Below are 14,874 nucleotides of genomic sequence, written 5' to 3'. Positions count from 1 at the left end.
TTACAATTTTAATTGGATGAGAAAACTCAGTTGGCAGAGTTATGTCCATTTTGGTTGGTTTCCATTTACCAAAGGAAAACCAACAAGCCTATGTGGCCGTAATCGGGCGTCTAGGAGACTTTAATTACCTGTTTGTACTCTGACTCTATGGCAACCTGACCGAAAGGCACCAGCTTTAAGCTTCGCGTATCTCACCGAAAAAGACCGTTTTCATTTCACTGTTATTTACATATAATGGCGTGGATAGACAGCACATACTCGCAAATCCAGCCATGTCACCAAGACACTGAGAACGTGCAGATTATTCAGCAGCCCGTAAGTAAATTTCCTCGCTGTAAGAAATGTCTCAGCGTTCATCCGATCACGGGGAATGGAGGGTGTAACTAATGCAATATTATGTCATGGTAATACGCGTTATTTTTCAACGCTGTCAGTTTATTTAAAAGCATGGATATTTAGTAGCAAGATAATGAAATAAATGATGTTTTCAACTGTGGTACATTAAAAGTATAGAGTAATATTTGAATATTGTGAAACAGCCTCATTTAGAGTAGCTGTACTCAACACTGAACCTACCCATGGGTCGCAACCCAATTTTGGGTCGCGGCAAGTTCTGAAAAGGTCGCGAGGCAGAGTTCGAAATGTAAGCATTTTAAAACCAGCAAGTTCCTATGCTGATCCAGGATCAGATTCCCCAGTCCTAGAATTAACCTATATAAACTGGTCTTGGGTCCGTACGTGCAAAACTAGCGAACACTCAACCAATCCAAGAAGCAGACGCTAAATTCAACATTCACTGGCACAATAAGATTTGTGCGATAGGCATCGATCGGCGTAAACTGCAGAGTGCACGGTGTGCTTGAACACAGGGTTAATGTGAACCTAATACTTGATATAGGGTCGTGACTGAGCTGGCATGGTAACAATTGATAGACGGTTGAGAACCACCATTTTAGAGGTTCAGACTTTGTAAAAGTGCAGCATTCCGCTCTTGCCAGGGATTTCCTTGTTTGTTGCTCCACAGGCTCCTCAACAGCCCACTACGATCTTCCAGCAGATTCAGCCAGCGGTGCCATATCCATCTCAGCTCATTCGCCGGGCACATGTCAAGGAAGGTACGGGGGTGTACACTGCCCCTCTAACACAACCCGTGTCTGTGTCTTGTCCTGCAGACAGTCCAGACCGGAATATCAGCAATATATCAACAGCACCTGCGGTGTCTTGACCTGTGATTGCTTCAGTCTCCTTAAATCTCATCCTTGTCAATAATTCAGCAAACTGTGGCCACCCAGAGACTGTTAGAGAATGGATTCCCCTTCAGCCTGCCCTCCAGATATGCTTAATAGGAAATGCAAACCCTAATTCACATTTACATTGGATTCATTTACCGAATTCACCTAATTCTTATGTCACATAATCATGCTGAAAATAAATGGGAGAACTAGTTTAAATAAGAAATAGTACAGTACCACAGAACATTGGTACCTGATTAGTTGTTACCCATCTTGGAGGTGTGTTAATTATAATATAGTAATATAATTGTAATTATAATATGGAGCAGTGCCACAGCTGGGTTTTAACAAGTGAAGAGTAAACACTGTAGAAAGCAATTGAAATTATTGAATGGATGCCAAACAGCAGTGCAAACAAGCTCCATTAGTCAGAACAGAAGAGCAGGAGCCACACTAAAATACTCCACAGCATATAGGGTCCATAGCCGCTCAGTACCTAGTGTAGTGACTTTGTGCATTTTACATGAGCTCCCACACTGGTGCCTTGCTAATCCGAACACTCTGTGACTAGATCTGGTGGAACTGATGATGATCCAAAATGCCCAGATGCACCAGGTGATTATGAGCAACATGACCATGTCTGCGCTCAACTCCTTCGGCTACTGTCAGGCCCCTCCGGCTACAGAGGTATTGATCAGTCAGTAAGGGTCATATTACATCTGCAATTCTCTGATTCTCGGAGAGCGCAACTGCTCCTGCTGTACCAGTTGAAAGTTTTTTCACACTGAGATTTTCTACATCTGCATGTTACTTAACATTTACTAAAAACACAGTAATTCTTTGCAAACAAATAAATTAACAGTATGTTCATCATTTGCATCATTTGAGTACCGTTATTAGCAAGAAAATGGCATGTCTCTGATTGAGTAACTTCCTCTAGCAGTTATAACAGCAGAGAATATTCAAGGCATTCTTTCTATAAGGGACATTAAATACTGCTCTGTTTCATGGGATAAAACAGTTGACTAGAGCATTTAAAGTTAAAGGACAGCCTAGAATTTGACTAAGCCATCACCACACAAACAGTTAATATGTCGTCAGACATACACTGTTCCACACTCTTTAAATGTTATAAAGGAAACTTGTTTTATTTGACATATTTTCCTTCATAGTTAATCATTGGAAAGTTGAGTGATCAAGAAGAATAAAAACCTACAGTTTATGAAATAAATGGAGAAGTGGTACAAATCTGTGGTGTGCAATTTATTTTTAATTTTTTACTGGCAGTGTAGATTCAGTCCTAGATTCTCTAAGACTCCAAATCCGAGCTGAAGAGTTTGCCAGCACAATTTGTTTTTTCTAATAGGTAGAGAATGACAAACATGTTTTGGTTCTCCTGGTGTAGTCATGTGACCTCCATCATTGATCCCTTTAGATTAACAGCTCCTTAAATGCAGGCCTATGTGGCCTCTCCTTTATTGGCTTTGTAAATATTGCTTAATGAGGAATTGAATGCTCAACTGATGACTCACATTATAGCTCAAAGCATCATAGGATCTGCATGCCCCACTTCCTAATACAGCCATAGCACCCTCTCTTTGCGCTTGTGCTCAGCCTATTACGCACCCTGTGACTGCGGAGGACGAGAGCCCCGAGATCTGCCACCATTACTATCAATCAGTCCCGTTCTGCCTCAGCCCTTCCTGGATCATCCCGCCTCAGCCCCAGCCAGGAATCGCATACCAGGCCTGCAGCGACCACCAGGCACCGGTCGTCACTTCCCTCAGAGATAGGTGTGACATATACAAACTTGAATTTCTGTCTGTGTGGGAATAAATAAAACATATTGATTTTGCACACTGTTATGCTACCAAAGTCAGCAAAACCGGCTGTGGCAGGACGGGAAAACAGACAGCGGAGGGGACCAGCTCAGGTGAGTAAGAAGCTCTTTAGCTAGCTAGCAGTTCCTCTTCCATCGTTCCGCACTTTACTGGCTCTCATGCGAGTGTGGTCCGAGGGTCAACTGAGGTCACCACACGGTAATCCTTGGCACCACCGCATGCGGGCACGGTGCTGACACCCAACAGCCATGCCGTTACATTGGCGCACACAGAACATTGAAAAGACGTGTAGAAAGTTCTAGAAAGGAAACGGGGAACTGCATAATTGGCCTTGAGAGAATAAGGAGAGGCTAACAGGTGCTCAACATGTGGGTATGACAGCTGTGCAATGTCTTCCAGGAGAGCTATCCCATCTCCATCTCCACCCACACCCAGAGCATGGTGGACGGAGGGCTCTGGCATCCCGCCTTCAGCAGGTAACCATCAAGCCCCCAAAACAGATTTAGAATAGATTCTCTGGCTTGCTTAGAACAACCTAACCACATTCATCCAAACCATAAACACCCCTGCCCCTTTATCCACAACCACAGGTGAACATTTTAACACCCATGTCTCTAAACCCAGTCCTGTATCAGGTATTTGGTGTGCTTCATTGTTTGGTTATGGTGTGCCAGAAGCTGGTGGTCCCCGAGGTCAGGGCCGTGAAACACTGGCTTACAGTATCTCGTTAGATGTGGTCTCTCCAGGACCTCGGACTTGCTGACTCCCGACAACAAATCCAACTCGTTCTCCATGACGCCACACAGCTGCCCAAAGCTTCTGCTGACACTGTCGTCACATCAACGCTCATCCTTTGGAGCCTCATGTCATTCGCCTATCATCCAGAAAATCATTCCCCAGATTATAGTGAATTTGTTTGCACTCATTTGTATCACTTGCGCTTGAGCTACCATGACACTGACAAACAAACCGCGGAGATGAAATTGAACACCAATTTTCAGGAGGCTTTGTTCCCTCTCGGTATCCTGCGCTGACAGCACTGTTTACGTTAATCGGCATTTAAAAAGACACGCGTCGATGGTGCGGCACTTTTACCTTGTTTGCCATGGTTTAATGATGGACTCCTCAAGTGCATTCCGGGTAAAATGCACCCGGTGGGGACAGAGCAGTTCAGTGAGTGTTCCCATCGCCTAGTATAAAACACTACATTACTTTATTTGGCAGATGCTTTTGTCTGAAGCAACATAGAAGGGAGGCAGACAATACATCACAAGCATTCAGCTGTCAGCAGAGCAAACTAAGCAGAAGTATAGTTGGGCACAGTTTCCAGTGAATGACCAGTAACATGTGTAAGTTAGCTAGAGATAATGAAACACAAGGGCTATACAAATCAAGCACCATGAGGATTACATCCTTACCAGACAACTGTAAAATACAACAGTATCGCATGATTCCAAAGGAGCCTAATCAGCAGATGACGATGGGGCAGGATGAGCTAGCTGAGGTGATCCCAGAAAAGATGGGGCATGGATTTTTTCGGTAGAACTGTGGGCGGCTGTGAAACGCTCTTTTGTTTCTGCCCCAAGTTAGAGTGTCGCAACACTGTGGAGGGAAACGTGTGAGAGATGCGGATCCGTCTTCGCAGGTATGGAGGTCGACCACGCAAGTGGCGAGATGTACAAGAAGAAGATCGCTCTGAAGTTCCACACAGCTCTCCATATGTACAGTTGTGTTATGCCTTTTTATAGTTATAGTCGTGTTTATAATGCTTTATGAATGCATTATGAACGTATCTATAATGTGTTACCCAGATTTCAAATAAACAAAAAATTTGCATAGCTTCTAAAATATTCTTTTAACAAAAAAGAAAATTACATGAAACATTTGCTCCTTACATTTTTCAGTCAATACTACTGAAAAAAATCAGCCAATACCACAAAAATAGAGAATATATACCCAGCCCTAACTATCAAATAAATCAATTACCGAAGAAATGATAAGTAGGGAGAGTGTGTCCATGTGCAGTGTGCATCTTCTTGTTGGATCATTGTGTTCTCTGTATTTGCCAAAGCGGTTTTGTTATCTGTCTACAAAATTGAGTGTAGATGGTACAGTATCATTCTGTTCCACGATGCATTTTTTGGTACAGTAGCTTAAGTGTCCGCACAGGGCAAACTGGCAACAACTACCACTGTGTGTCCATCAAAAAGCACAGTATGCATGATTAGGACCATTATTTTAGTCTTTTGGTGTTCTGTAAAATATTCACAACCTAATTACCTACCCGAGTTAATATTTCATGAAAAAACTATGCTTAATTTAGTTAGTGAGTGTTAGATCTCATTTAGGGTGCTTACATCACTATTCAATGAGGACTAACTTTACCTAAGATTTTTTATCAAAGGGTTCATGAATGAAGGTGCGGCTGTGTAAAAGGCGTCTGTTAGGCTAATATAAGAAATTTACGAACCGGATGAGCTGCTTTGTGGAGAATTCAACTAATAGCTCAGAGTTGTTATAATTTTATCTAGCTCTGATTTGAAGGGAGCCACTAACAGAAAGACTATTCCATACTCTATAACTACACTAACTAACTACACGCTGTGTAAAGAAGTGCTTTCTCAAATCCAGTTTAAAATGTTCTCCCGCTAATTTCCACCTATGACTACCAGTTTCTGTATTTGAACTAATATTGAAGTACGTCTGTCATGAATGTAGATTAAACATATATGTAGACTACTGGACAGGCACCGAGCAAAATACAGAACTAAATTACGTCTTTAACACATGAATGACCAGGTGGGGCGGGCGGCAGGTGACTGATTGCGGTCACATTAGCTTACCCGTAGACTTTTCCTCAGGTTTCACCTCAAACATTTCTATGTTTGCAGCATTAACACTATACAGTAATATTAGAGCCCCCTTTTCTGAATTCTGAATGAAATTACTTTCAAATTCTCAGCTCCTCCGCCGACACGGAATCCGCGCTCAGGCTGATTAGAGCCACGCGCTTTGATTTGATTGGCAGACGAGAGGCGCCGCAGAGAACCAATCAATGACAACGGATTTGTCCTAGTGGCTTTGCGGAACCATGCTGTCTGGAAGAAGGCGGCGTTTCTGCCCGGCGAAAAGCTGCAAAGCAACTAAATGAATGCTATGTTCTACACATAAACTTTTTTCTTTTTTTTAATCGAAATGAATATATTGGGATGTCACTCTTTTGCAATCACCGACACTTTGATTATTTACTGTAATTTAATTACATATTTTTTCTCCGGTAATGGATTACAGTTACATTTGTTTTATTTTATTAATTTAATTATATAACGCCGTTACACGTAACTAGTTACTCCTCAACACTAATGATATCTCAGTGTATTGATTATATTCATTTATGCATTTATAAGCGCTGGTAATGGTTTCTGACTCGCTGATGGCTACAGCAGAGACTAGAGCTGCCACAGGACATGCCATCATGAAAACTGGAAAACGATGTCTGACCTACTCTCCATTCACACTCTGCAGTCTCGTTGGGAGTGAGACTCGCAGACACATGCAAATAGCCCGGCTTCCGCTTTTTGACAGCATGGGTTCTCGCAGGCCTCCCCGGTTCCTGTTGCTTGGTCCTCGGATCGTTATGAAGCCCCGCTGTTAATCCCCAAACGCCCTTCATGCAGCCAGGGAGCTAGCTGGGACTTCCATGTGTACCAGGGTGCCCTACGGCCATTTCGGGTAGTCATGGGCTGCCATATCTCTGGTCTGGAGACCTGCTGTATGTGAAGACAGCTTTCACTTTGATGGGAGTGTTCGATGCGGCGGAGGGGGGGCTCAGGGAATTCTGGGTAGTGAAACCTCAGACCGGATTGAAAAAAATTAAACTGGGTTTTAAAAAATAGAGATATGGTGCTTGCTTTGCATTTGAAGCACATGCATGACGCAGACTTTGGTGTAGAACTTCATTATCCATCTGACTTCAGAGAAACTCTCCGTAAAACCTACATCTGGAGCCCGATTAAGGTCCTACAGCGGAAAAGTAAAAGATGGAATCAACTGCAACGCTAAGGGTAATAATATGAAGTTATATGATAGTATGAGATTATGGAAGTTATTACATTGGCTACTTGTAGAATGTAGTCTGTTTTGCCATTCATAGCCGTTCATGTCCGTTTCATTCAGTCTTATGAATTGCGTCATATTAATGACGTAACTCTGAAGAAAATGTAGCCGGCCTCTTATTCTGCAGTATATTGATCATCTGTCATCTTTCCCTGGCCAAGCTACTCAGATACGTTGCAGACGTCCTGATCATTTGCGAGGGTAACTGCCTAGCTGTTGCTGCAACGATGTGCTGTGTAAAGGATATGACCCTTCATATGTGTCAGTGTGTCGTTTGGTTTTGAGGGCATGCAGGCATTAATCAAGGGCATGGAGGACGCATGGGGCACAAGGCAGGAGCGCACCCTGGAGGAGGTGCAGGGTACATACATGCTCCCTAAAGGCAATTTAGAACCAAAGTCTGACAGCATTAGGCTACAGCACGACACACTGACTTAAATGTACACTCTCTTAAATATATCCAATTTGTGTAAATGTTAAAATTTCAGTAGCAGAATAGAGTCATTTCAATAGTTTTTTATTGTTAAAATAATCTACTACAGCTGGTGAATTTATTAAAATTCCATATAAATGAATTAGTGAAATACAAAAGTGACTGCAAAAAGTTGTTTTTTCCTGCTATGCTTTTTAAATAAACCTTTTTCTGAGCTCTACACTTAACGAAGGATGTATTTGGACAGCTTGCCCAAACTCTGAATATTGTACAGCATGAAAGAAATTGTATCAAAGCCTGGAAAAAAAAAACATGAGAGAGGGGATTGCTGAAGCCAAAGGCTGTGTTTCCATGGAATATTCTCTCGAATTTCATTAGCTTTTCTTCAGAATGTGCCTCAGGAACCGCTCTCGTGTTGTCTGTCCCCAGGGTCATGCAAACTCTACCCAGTTAATGAGCAAGATGCAGGCTGAATTTATACAGGGAAACTGTGAAATCATCAGTCAGGCAAGCATTTGTTTGGTTTTGCAGCAGCACTCAGAACCTTGTTTATTATGAACCCAGCACCATATCCTGAGAAGAAACTGTACGTTATAAAAAAAAAAAAAAAAAAGACAAGAGCCGTTGGCTGAAAACAGTCTGGGGCAAATTTGTTGTTTCTGGGGCTCTGCTTAAAAAAATCACTTTGCTGCCCCAGTGTAGTCACTGTTTGTGGCCAACAGGGGGAGCCACACAAGTGCATGGTTTGAGTGGTGGTAAACATAGCAGTTTTACACAGCTTTTCCACTCCTCCTGTAATTATCAACTCATTCCCCACAGAATGCTAGCTCAAAACCACTGGCCACTAGGTGGCAGGCATGCGATGGGGATTGTGGAGGACGCTGTCTGTTGCTTGCATCAACCTACATTGGGGGGAATCTCTTCAATGTGAACATGACCACCAATCAGGGTCGCACCAGTGCCCGAGTCTGTCAGTCTCTCTGTGGGATACAGTGTATTCCTGTTTCTGCTTGGACATCGTTACTCTGAGTGTGTTTGTGCCAGTGTTGGCAGTAGAGAAGAGGCGTTTGGCTCGGGACGCTTCCTGGTCACATGTGAATTATACAAGCACCGCGAACAGAGGAATCTTCGTTATCTCTAATAAATTTGATATCAAGAAGCAGAAAGGAGAATATGAGCCCGCTTGCTATTTTTGTGGGCTGTGGTGGCTTAATGGTTAGGGAAGTGCTTGTAATTGGAAGATTGCAGGTTCGAATCCGTGACCAGCAAGGCACCACTGAGGCACCCTGAGCGAGGTACCGCCCCTGGGCGCTGAATTAGCTGCCCCCCATTATGCCACATATGGGTTAAATGCAGAAGATACATTTCATTGTTGTGTGCTGTGGTGTGTCAACAATGACCACTGATCTCTAAATTCTATTATTGGCTTCAATTTATCAACAAAGGAACAAACGAAGATACCTTCTGCTTTTTAGGCCACAGACAATTGGTGGCTTTACTAAAACGTAGTTTTAAAAGTTTGGATTGTCCACACCTGTTCCTCTTTGGGCCAGAAAGGGCTTAAAGGCTCGCTGCCCCAGTTCTTGGGGATACAAAGGTACAGAAAAGGAGGGAGCGGTGGTGTGGGACATCAGAGAGACAGACATGACCCTCAACTTTGGGATGGGCTTGAAGGAAAAGCCACTGATGTCAGGCCTCATTCTGGAACATTATCTGCCCTCATTCCGGAGCAATATACACAAACATTCTGTCAATCAGTCGGTTCTGTCCTTGCCAAGGCAAATGCACGTGGGCTTTTCTCGCCCCTTAGGACCGCGTTCGCATATAGTTTGTTTTAGAGAATGTAGCCATATGGCTAGAGACTGTGATGATGATGCAAGTATCGGCACTGTGTTGACTTGTTGCGCCGAAAACAACGACCTGTAGAATGCTTAAGGCAGTAGTCTTTTACACTACCGTCCAAATCACGGCCCCCTTGGGTCCTTGATGTTATTCCAGGGTCACCAAACAAACAGAAGGCAGCGATGAAAAGTGTTCAGACCAGCGCCGCTTACTCAGCTCCCCTGAGCCGTGTCTCGGCAGGCAGTGGCCGCTCCCTTGCACCTCCATCGGGCTCATACCGCCCAAGAGCCCCAGCGCACATGGCGGGGTGGATGGGTAGCGGGAATCGGGCAGATGGTTAGTGCAATTTACGTATTTCACACAACAGGACAGCCCCCTCAGTTGGACTTAGGAAGCGCTGGACGTGCCGACGGAGGATGGAGGGAAGGAAAGAAGCGGTACCAAGAAATGCAATCTTCCCCCAAGATTTTTCTGGCAAGAGAGACGAGGGAAGAATGGAATTTGGCCGCCACAACATCCGCCGAAGAAAAACTCCGAAATAACAGCAAAGAAGTACTTAACAGTCAAAGCTTTGGTTGAATATAGAAACAGAATCACGTCGGATAACTGAAGGCCGATGAAATAAAGCTCACGACTCAATCTCAAACCTGTATTTAACTGAGATAATTACGGCAGATCAGCTTGGTATAAATAGTTGCATTGAAGGTTGAGATGTTCCGCACGAGCTGGATTCGGTTAAGATAAAGCCCTCTCCTCGACTTCTGTAAAACAGATGATATATTTACTTGTGCTTTCAGCTAGCAGAGGGGTTTTAGTGGAGATTTAATGCCTCCCATGAGCCCTCTTGGATCAGTGAATGAAAGATAAATAAATACCCCCCAGTTCCAATTGGAGCCCGAAGGGTCTGGCCTAAGTTAGGATTAAGTGGTAGATGGGATGCTGCACACACGTCCAAGCCCCTTTACCCCCCCCTGCTGGCAACAGTATGGGCAGGAAGACTGCAGCTCAGGGGACACTGGCCTGGCCGCTGGCTTGAGTTGTTTTGGGCTGCGGGCCGGGCGGGCAGGAGGCCCAGGAGCCGCCGTCTGAGAGGCAGAGCAGCGGATGGGCTGCCTTCACAGGAGCCAGAGGCACAGTAAGAGTAGATGAGGAGGTGTCCATGTCGGAGTTTTAGCTCCCTGCTAATGCCAGTGGCATCTGGACACCCGCAAAAACAAAACACGGGGGGCGGGGGGTGGGGCTTCAGAGGGAGGTAGGGTGAGGACATCATGTTCTTGGCGATCAGCCTCACTGACAGCATACATGAAAGAAACTTAACAACAGAAAGAGGGATGAATGTCACGGTACTTTCTGGGCCGAGCAGTTGAATTTTTATTTTTTTTCCGGTCTCCCATGGCAACCGTCTCACATCGATTCCATATTGTTTACCCCTTACTTATATGTATTTCTAATTTTTACATGCCTGTGGTTTTTCCATTTTATGGTAGAATTTAGTAGGATGGTGATCTGTCAGTCCTGCTCGATGTTGGCTTCTATATCTTGGGGATGGACATTAGTCATGTGACGTATGACGGCTGCCTCCGCATTGAAGGTCCAGGCCGCTTTGAGGTAAAATTGGTGGATTGGGAGAGGCCATGAGTAGGCGGAGTCCTGGATCAAGGGCTGATCCCGACCGATGATGGATGGGAATATTGCAGTGCATCAAAACAGCAACAATGCAAATAAAAACTCACTCAGCCACTGATTTTAAGCTCCAGTCTGTTTGGACGCCTCTTTCAGTGGGTAGACATTCACTTTCTGTTTTTTTTTCTCTCAGATCTCTTTTCAGAGGTATTTACTCACTTTCTGCCTTTGCAGACAAAGTTTTAGGGGTAGCAGCAACACAGCTTAACACCTGACTGGCTGTTTTTCCCAAAGTCCACACGTCACAACAGACACCCCCCCCCGCCCCCCACCCGGTCTGAAACATCACATCACTGAATGCCAACAGACAACACAAGCACTGCTGCACAGGTCTGTGCCAAAAGTGAAGCAGACAGACAACAATCACAGCCTGGGTTTCTGATGTTCGAAAAAAAGACTCCCCCCCCCCCCCCCGATGCAGATATGGGCAACAGAGTGGACACACGAGGCTCTTGTACGTTTGCGGTAATATCGAAGGTCAAAGGTCAAAGGAAGTTTTAGCAAACACGTAGTGGCCGTATTCAGAGTGATGCAGGAAGCTGCACATGCAAGACAAACCGTTAGATCTCAGGACCTGCATTTCCAGGCTGTATAACCAGGATTCACTGAAGAACCACATCAGAAGATCTGGCTGTATTTCTGGGTATTGTGTCATGCATAGCCACAGGGTTGGACCAACTTTATCACATTTATAAGCCTTCTGGAAGCTGTAGTAACCCTCTTCTCTTAAGAAATATTCAATGGAACTTCAATAGAACTAGTTTCTGGTCTGTAGAAAGGAGGATAGTGAGTTCAAACACATCAAATTCTTCTCAGAATCGTAATTTACTGTCTGTGGCCTTGGAAGTTACCAGGTAGGTGTTAGGACTCCAGTTAAACTTAAGGACACAGGGCTGAACACCAGAGGTGGAAAGTTCAAGTCCAGAAAGTACAAATCCAGAACATCGGTTTTGTTTCACCTAACCAATTGAGTATAAAGAGTCACAGTCACAGAGTACTCCAACCAGTTGAGTATAAAGAGTCACAGTCACAGAGTATTCACAGAATTTGTTGAATCAAAACCTTAGTCTGGATTTGTACTTTCTGGCCTGAATTTTCCACCTCTGCTGAACACAGATAGTATGGAAAACCCAGATTAACACGTATATCAGGAGAGAGTGAAGACAAAGCACAACCAGGGCTGCGTGTGTTTCTGTAACTTTATTGTAAAAAATAACAATATGAACACAAGCTATGTAAACAAGCCGACAGGAGGGCAAAGCTCATTAGCGTCTCGCTAGCGCGTCGACAAAGGGCCAAATCGAAAGCCTCTCCAAAAATCGGAGGCAGAGATGAAATCGTAACCACGGTGACCATCTTCCACAGTAGACCGTTTATTCGTCCTTGGCTAAGGGCCCTCGTCTTCATTACGAACTCGCGCAGCATATTTTCCCTGGAAGCACCATGCGGTATCACTGGGCTCAGAGGTGAGAAAAACAAACAAGGCTGGACACGGACCAGCCTGCGCTGCAGAGCCGAGGTCCGAAAGCCAAGGTATGGCAGTACAGTAGCTTCCTTCATGCAAGCCCTCTACAGTTACACTCATAAGGGCATCACCTCCGTCGGACATTACACTCTTGGATTCGATCATCTTAGCCTCCTAATACTGGGTCTTGAAGGCCCTTCAATCTCCTACTTCCTGTAGCCACATTCCAGAGTCCACCGATCGCCACTCTGCATAAACGTCGCTGGCACTGCGACGCTCCCCCCCGCTGCCGAGCTACACTGATCCTTCGAATCTGCAATCTGCAGTAAAGGTGGGTCGACAGGCCTCACTGTCACTCATGCCGATAATGGCCGGCTCCCTAACCCCGTCCCATATTCCTCAGGTGTGCAAACAGATCTCCTGACTGATTCCTTGAGTCATCTACTATTGAGTTGCTACTCAAACTTAAGGGGGTGACCTGGGGACACAATATTGAGTACTGAAGTCCAATTGCCCAAACCATGCAGGAGAGCTAAACAGTTTGGGATGTTTAAGATGCAAAAAAATACCCACGGAATATATAAATATAATTGTAATTTCCATATACTTCTATTTTGAATGGAATTCCTATATAAACTACTTCCGTTTTCAGGCAATACATTCCACCTCTCCCCCAATGTCTTTCTGTCACCCTCTCCACGTTTTGCCCTCTTCCTCTCTTCCCTTCTTCCCTTCTTCACCCCCTCTGGGCTTCCTGTGACATGGAGCGGCCCAGAGATCTGGGCGCTTTGGCGAAGTCCATGCGCATGGGCTGCACCGGTGGCAGGTCCTTGGTGATGTCGCACACCTCCCTCTTGGTGGGGCAGGAGCCGTCGGGGACGGGGAAGGCGCGCAGGTCCTCCAGGATGTGGGGGGCACCGCGGCCCAGCCGGACGCCCAGCTCTGCGGGGGTGAAAATGGGCAGGGGCAGGGTGTTCCTGTAGGGTAGCTGCTGGTGCTCCCTCACCCCCTGCTCCAGGGTGCCCAGGCGAATCACCCCCGAGGGGCAGGCCTGCACCAACCGCCGCGCCTCCCACTGGCGGGAGTAGGACTCGCGCCGATCCTTGTCCACCTCGTGCACGGTTTGCCTGTAAGGGTCAGCGTATCGTATTAGATCATAGATGATTCAACGCTGAGTTTATAAGCCTCTGTCCTTCCATCAGCATTTTTCAGGGTTGTATCAATTAGCCACTGAACTTCCAGACGACGATTAAAGATTTAAACACGGCAAAAGCAAGTTAGTGCTTTATCTTCAGAGAGACAGGATTACTAAACCTGTTTTACGCACTACACTGCTTAAGTGAAACATGCTTTGAAGCCAACAGGGTTATGAGAGAGCGGTAAGGAGACCAACCACATGACAAACCACCTCAGGGACGAGAACCTGAGTGCAGCCGGTGCGATACACCAGCACCACACTAGTAAGACAGAACAGTGGGAGCTTTTTCCAGGAGGTGGAGTACTGATCCTGCCACCAACCCCAAATTTTCCCTGTAAGTTGGAAGACCTGCTTATAGGGCTGGATGTAGAGTAACATTGTGAGTAGAAGCAGCCTTCGACAATCACACTATACTCAGCAGGTAAAGCATTGAGCTAATGATCACAAGGTAATCGGTCAGAATCCCACACTCACCCGTCTTCCGGCTGCGTCTTCAGCTCCACGCTGTTCCAGTCGGCGCTGTGGCTCTCCTTGCGTGTCGGGTTTCCGTCCCGCACGCTGCAGGCCAGTCTGGCCCCCGCCACGTTTCCCCCCTGCTTCACCAGCATGGTACGGCCCTGCATCCTGGCGATCTGTACTGCGGTCTGGCTCAACGTCTACGGAGGATGTCTAGGTCTCTCACTGCCTGTCCCCCCTGGGGTGTCTCTCTCGGGTTTTTTCTCTCTGAGGGGGGGGGGGGGGTTTCGGTGCCTGCTGGTGGCCTGTGAGTTTGGCTGTCTACTGAGGGGTCTCTTCATTCAGCTTTTATAGACGCTCGGCTACTATTTCCAATCGATGGTCTCACTCTGCACCGTCCCTGACAAGACACTTGACACCGGGGCACTGGACACGATGGCGGGGGGAGAGGGGGCGGGCACAGTACAGCTGAGTGTGCTGATAGTCCAACAATGCAACCCCCGGCCATCCCCTTTAATCCTCCCAGGATAAAATGGGTAACAGTAATTCCTCTGAAATCACACACACACACAATGGGATACAGACACATGTTCTGTAAGTGGGGACAG

General features: G+C 45.7%; 3 protein-coding genes across 3 annotated transcripts in view; 1 reads left to right on the top strand and 2 right to left on the bottom strand.

Annotated features, from left to right (window-relative positions):
- The window catches only part of LOC111856058 (integrin beta-3-like), a 58,406-nt gene extending 52,334 nt beyond the window's left edge, over positions 1-6,072 (bottom strand). The window contains exon 1 of the mRNA XM_023835685.2: positions 5,917-6,072. Coding sequence (XP_023691453.1) covers positions 5,917-5,950 — 34 coding nt within the window. The 5' untranslated portion in view covers positions 5,951-6,072. The remainder of the gene's footprint in view (positions 1-5,916) is intronic.
- Positions 156-4,772, top strand: LOC140581690 (uncharacterized). The gene is made up of 7 exons (XM_072705181.1): positions 156-315; positions 1,025-1,115; positions 1,804-1,919; positions 2,847-3,025; positions 3,109-3,165; positions 3,473-3,549; positions 4,660-4,772. The coding sequence occupies exons 1-7, from the start codon at positions 235-237 to the stop codon at positions 4,770-4,772; spliced, it is 714 nt and encodes a 237-aa protein (XP_072561282.1). The 5' UTR covers positions 156-234.
- Positions 6,073-12,328: 6,256 nt separating the features above from the next.
- Positions 12,329-14,572, bottom strand: tcap (titin-cap (telethonin)). Its single transcript, XM_023835524.2, has 2 exons — positions 14,285-14,572; positions 12,329-13,739 (listed from the first exon to the last, which is right to left on the bottom strand). The coding sequence occupies exons 1-2, from the start codon at positions 14,431-14,433 to the stop codon at positions 13,349-13,351; spliced, it is 540 nt and encodes a 179-aa protein (XP_023691292.1). The 5' UTR covers positions 14,434-14,572; the 3' UTR covers positions 12,329-13,348.
- Positions 14,573-14,874: the final 302 nt, after the last annotated feature.

Source organism: Paramormyrops kingsleyae, chromosome 22 (assembly GCF_048594095.1).
Source record: "Paramormyrops kingsleyae isolate MSU_618 chromosome 22, PKINGS_0.4, whole genome shotgun sequence".
Classification (NCBI taxonomy): domain Eukaryota; kingdom Metazoa; phylum Chordata; class Actinopteri; order Osteoglossiformes; family Mormyridae; genus Paramormyrops; species Paramormyrops kingsleyae.
Note: the sequence above shows the minus strand (reverse complement) of the source record. Positions and strands in the feature narration are given on the sequence as shown.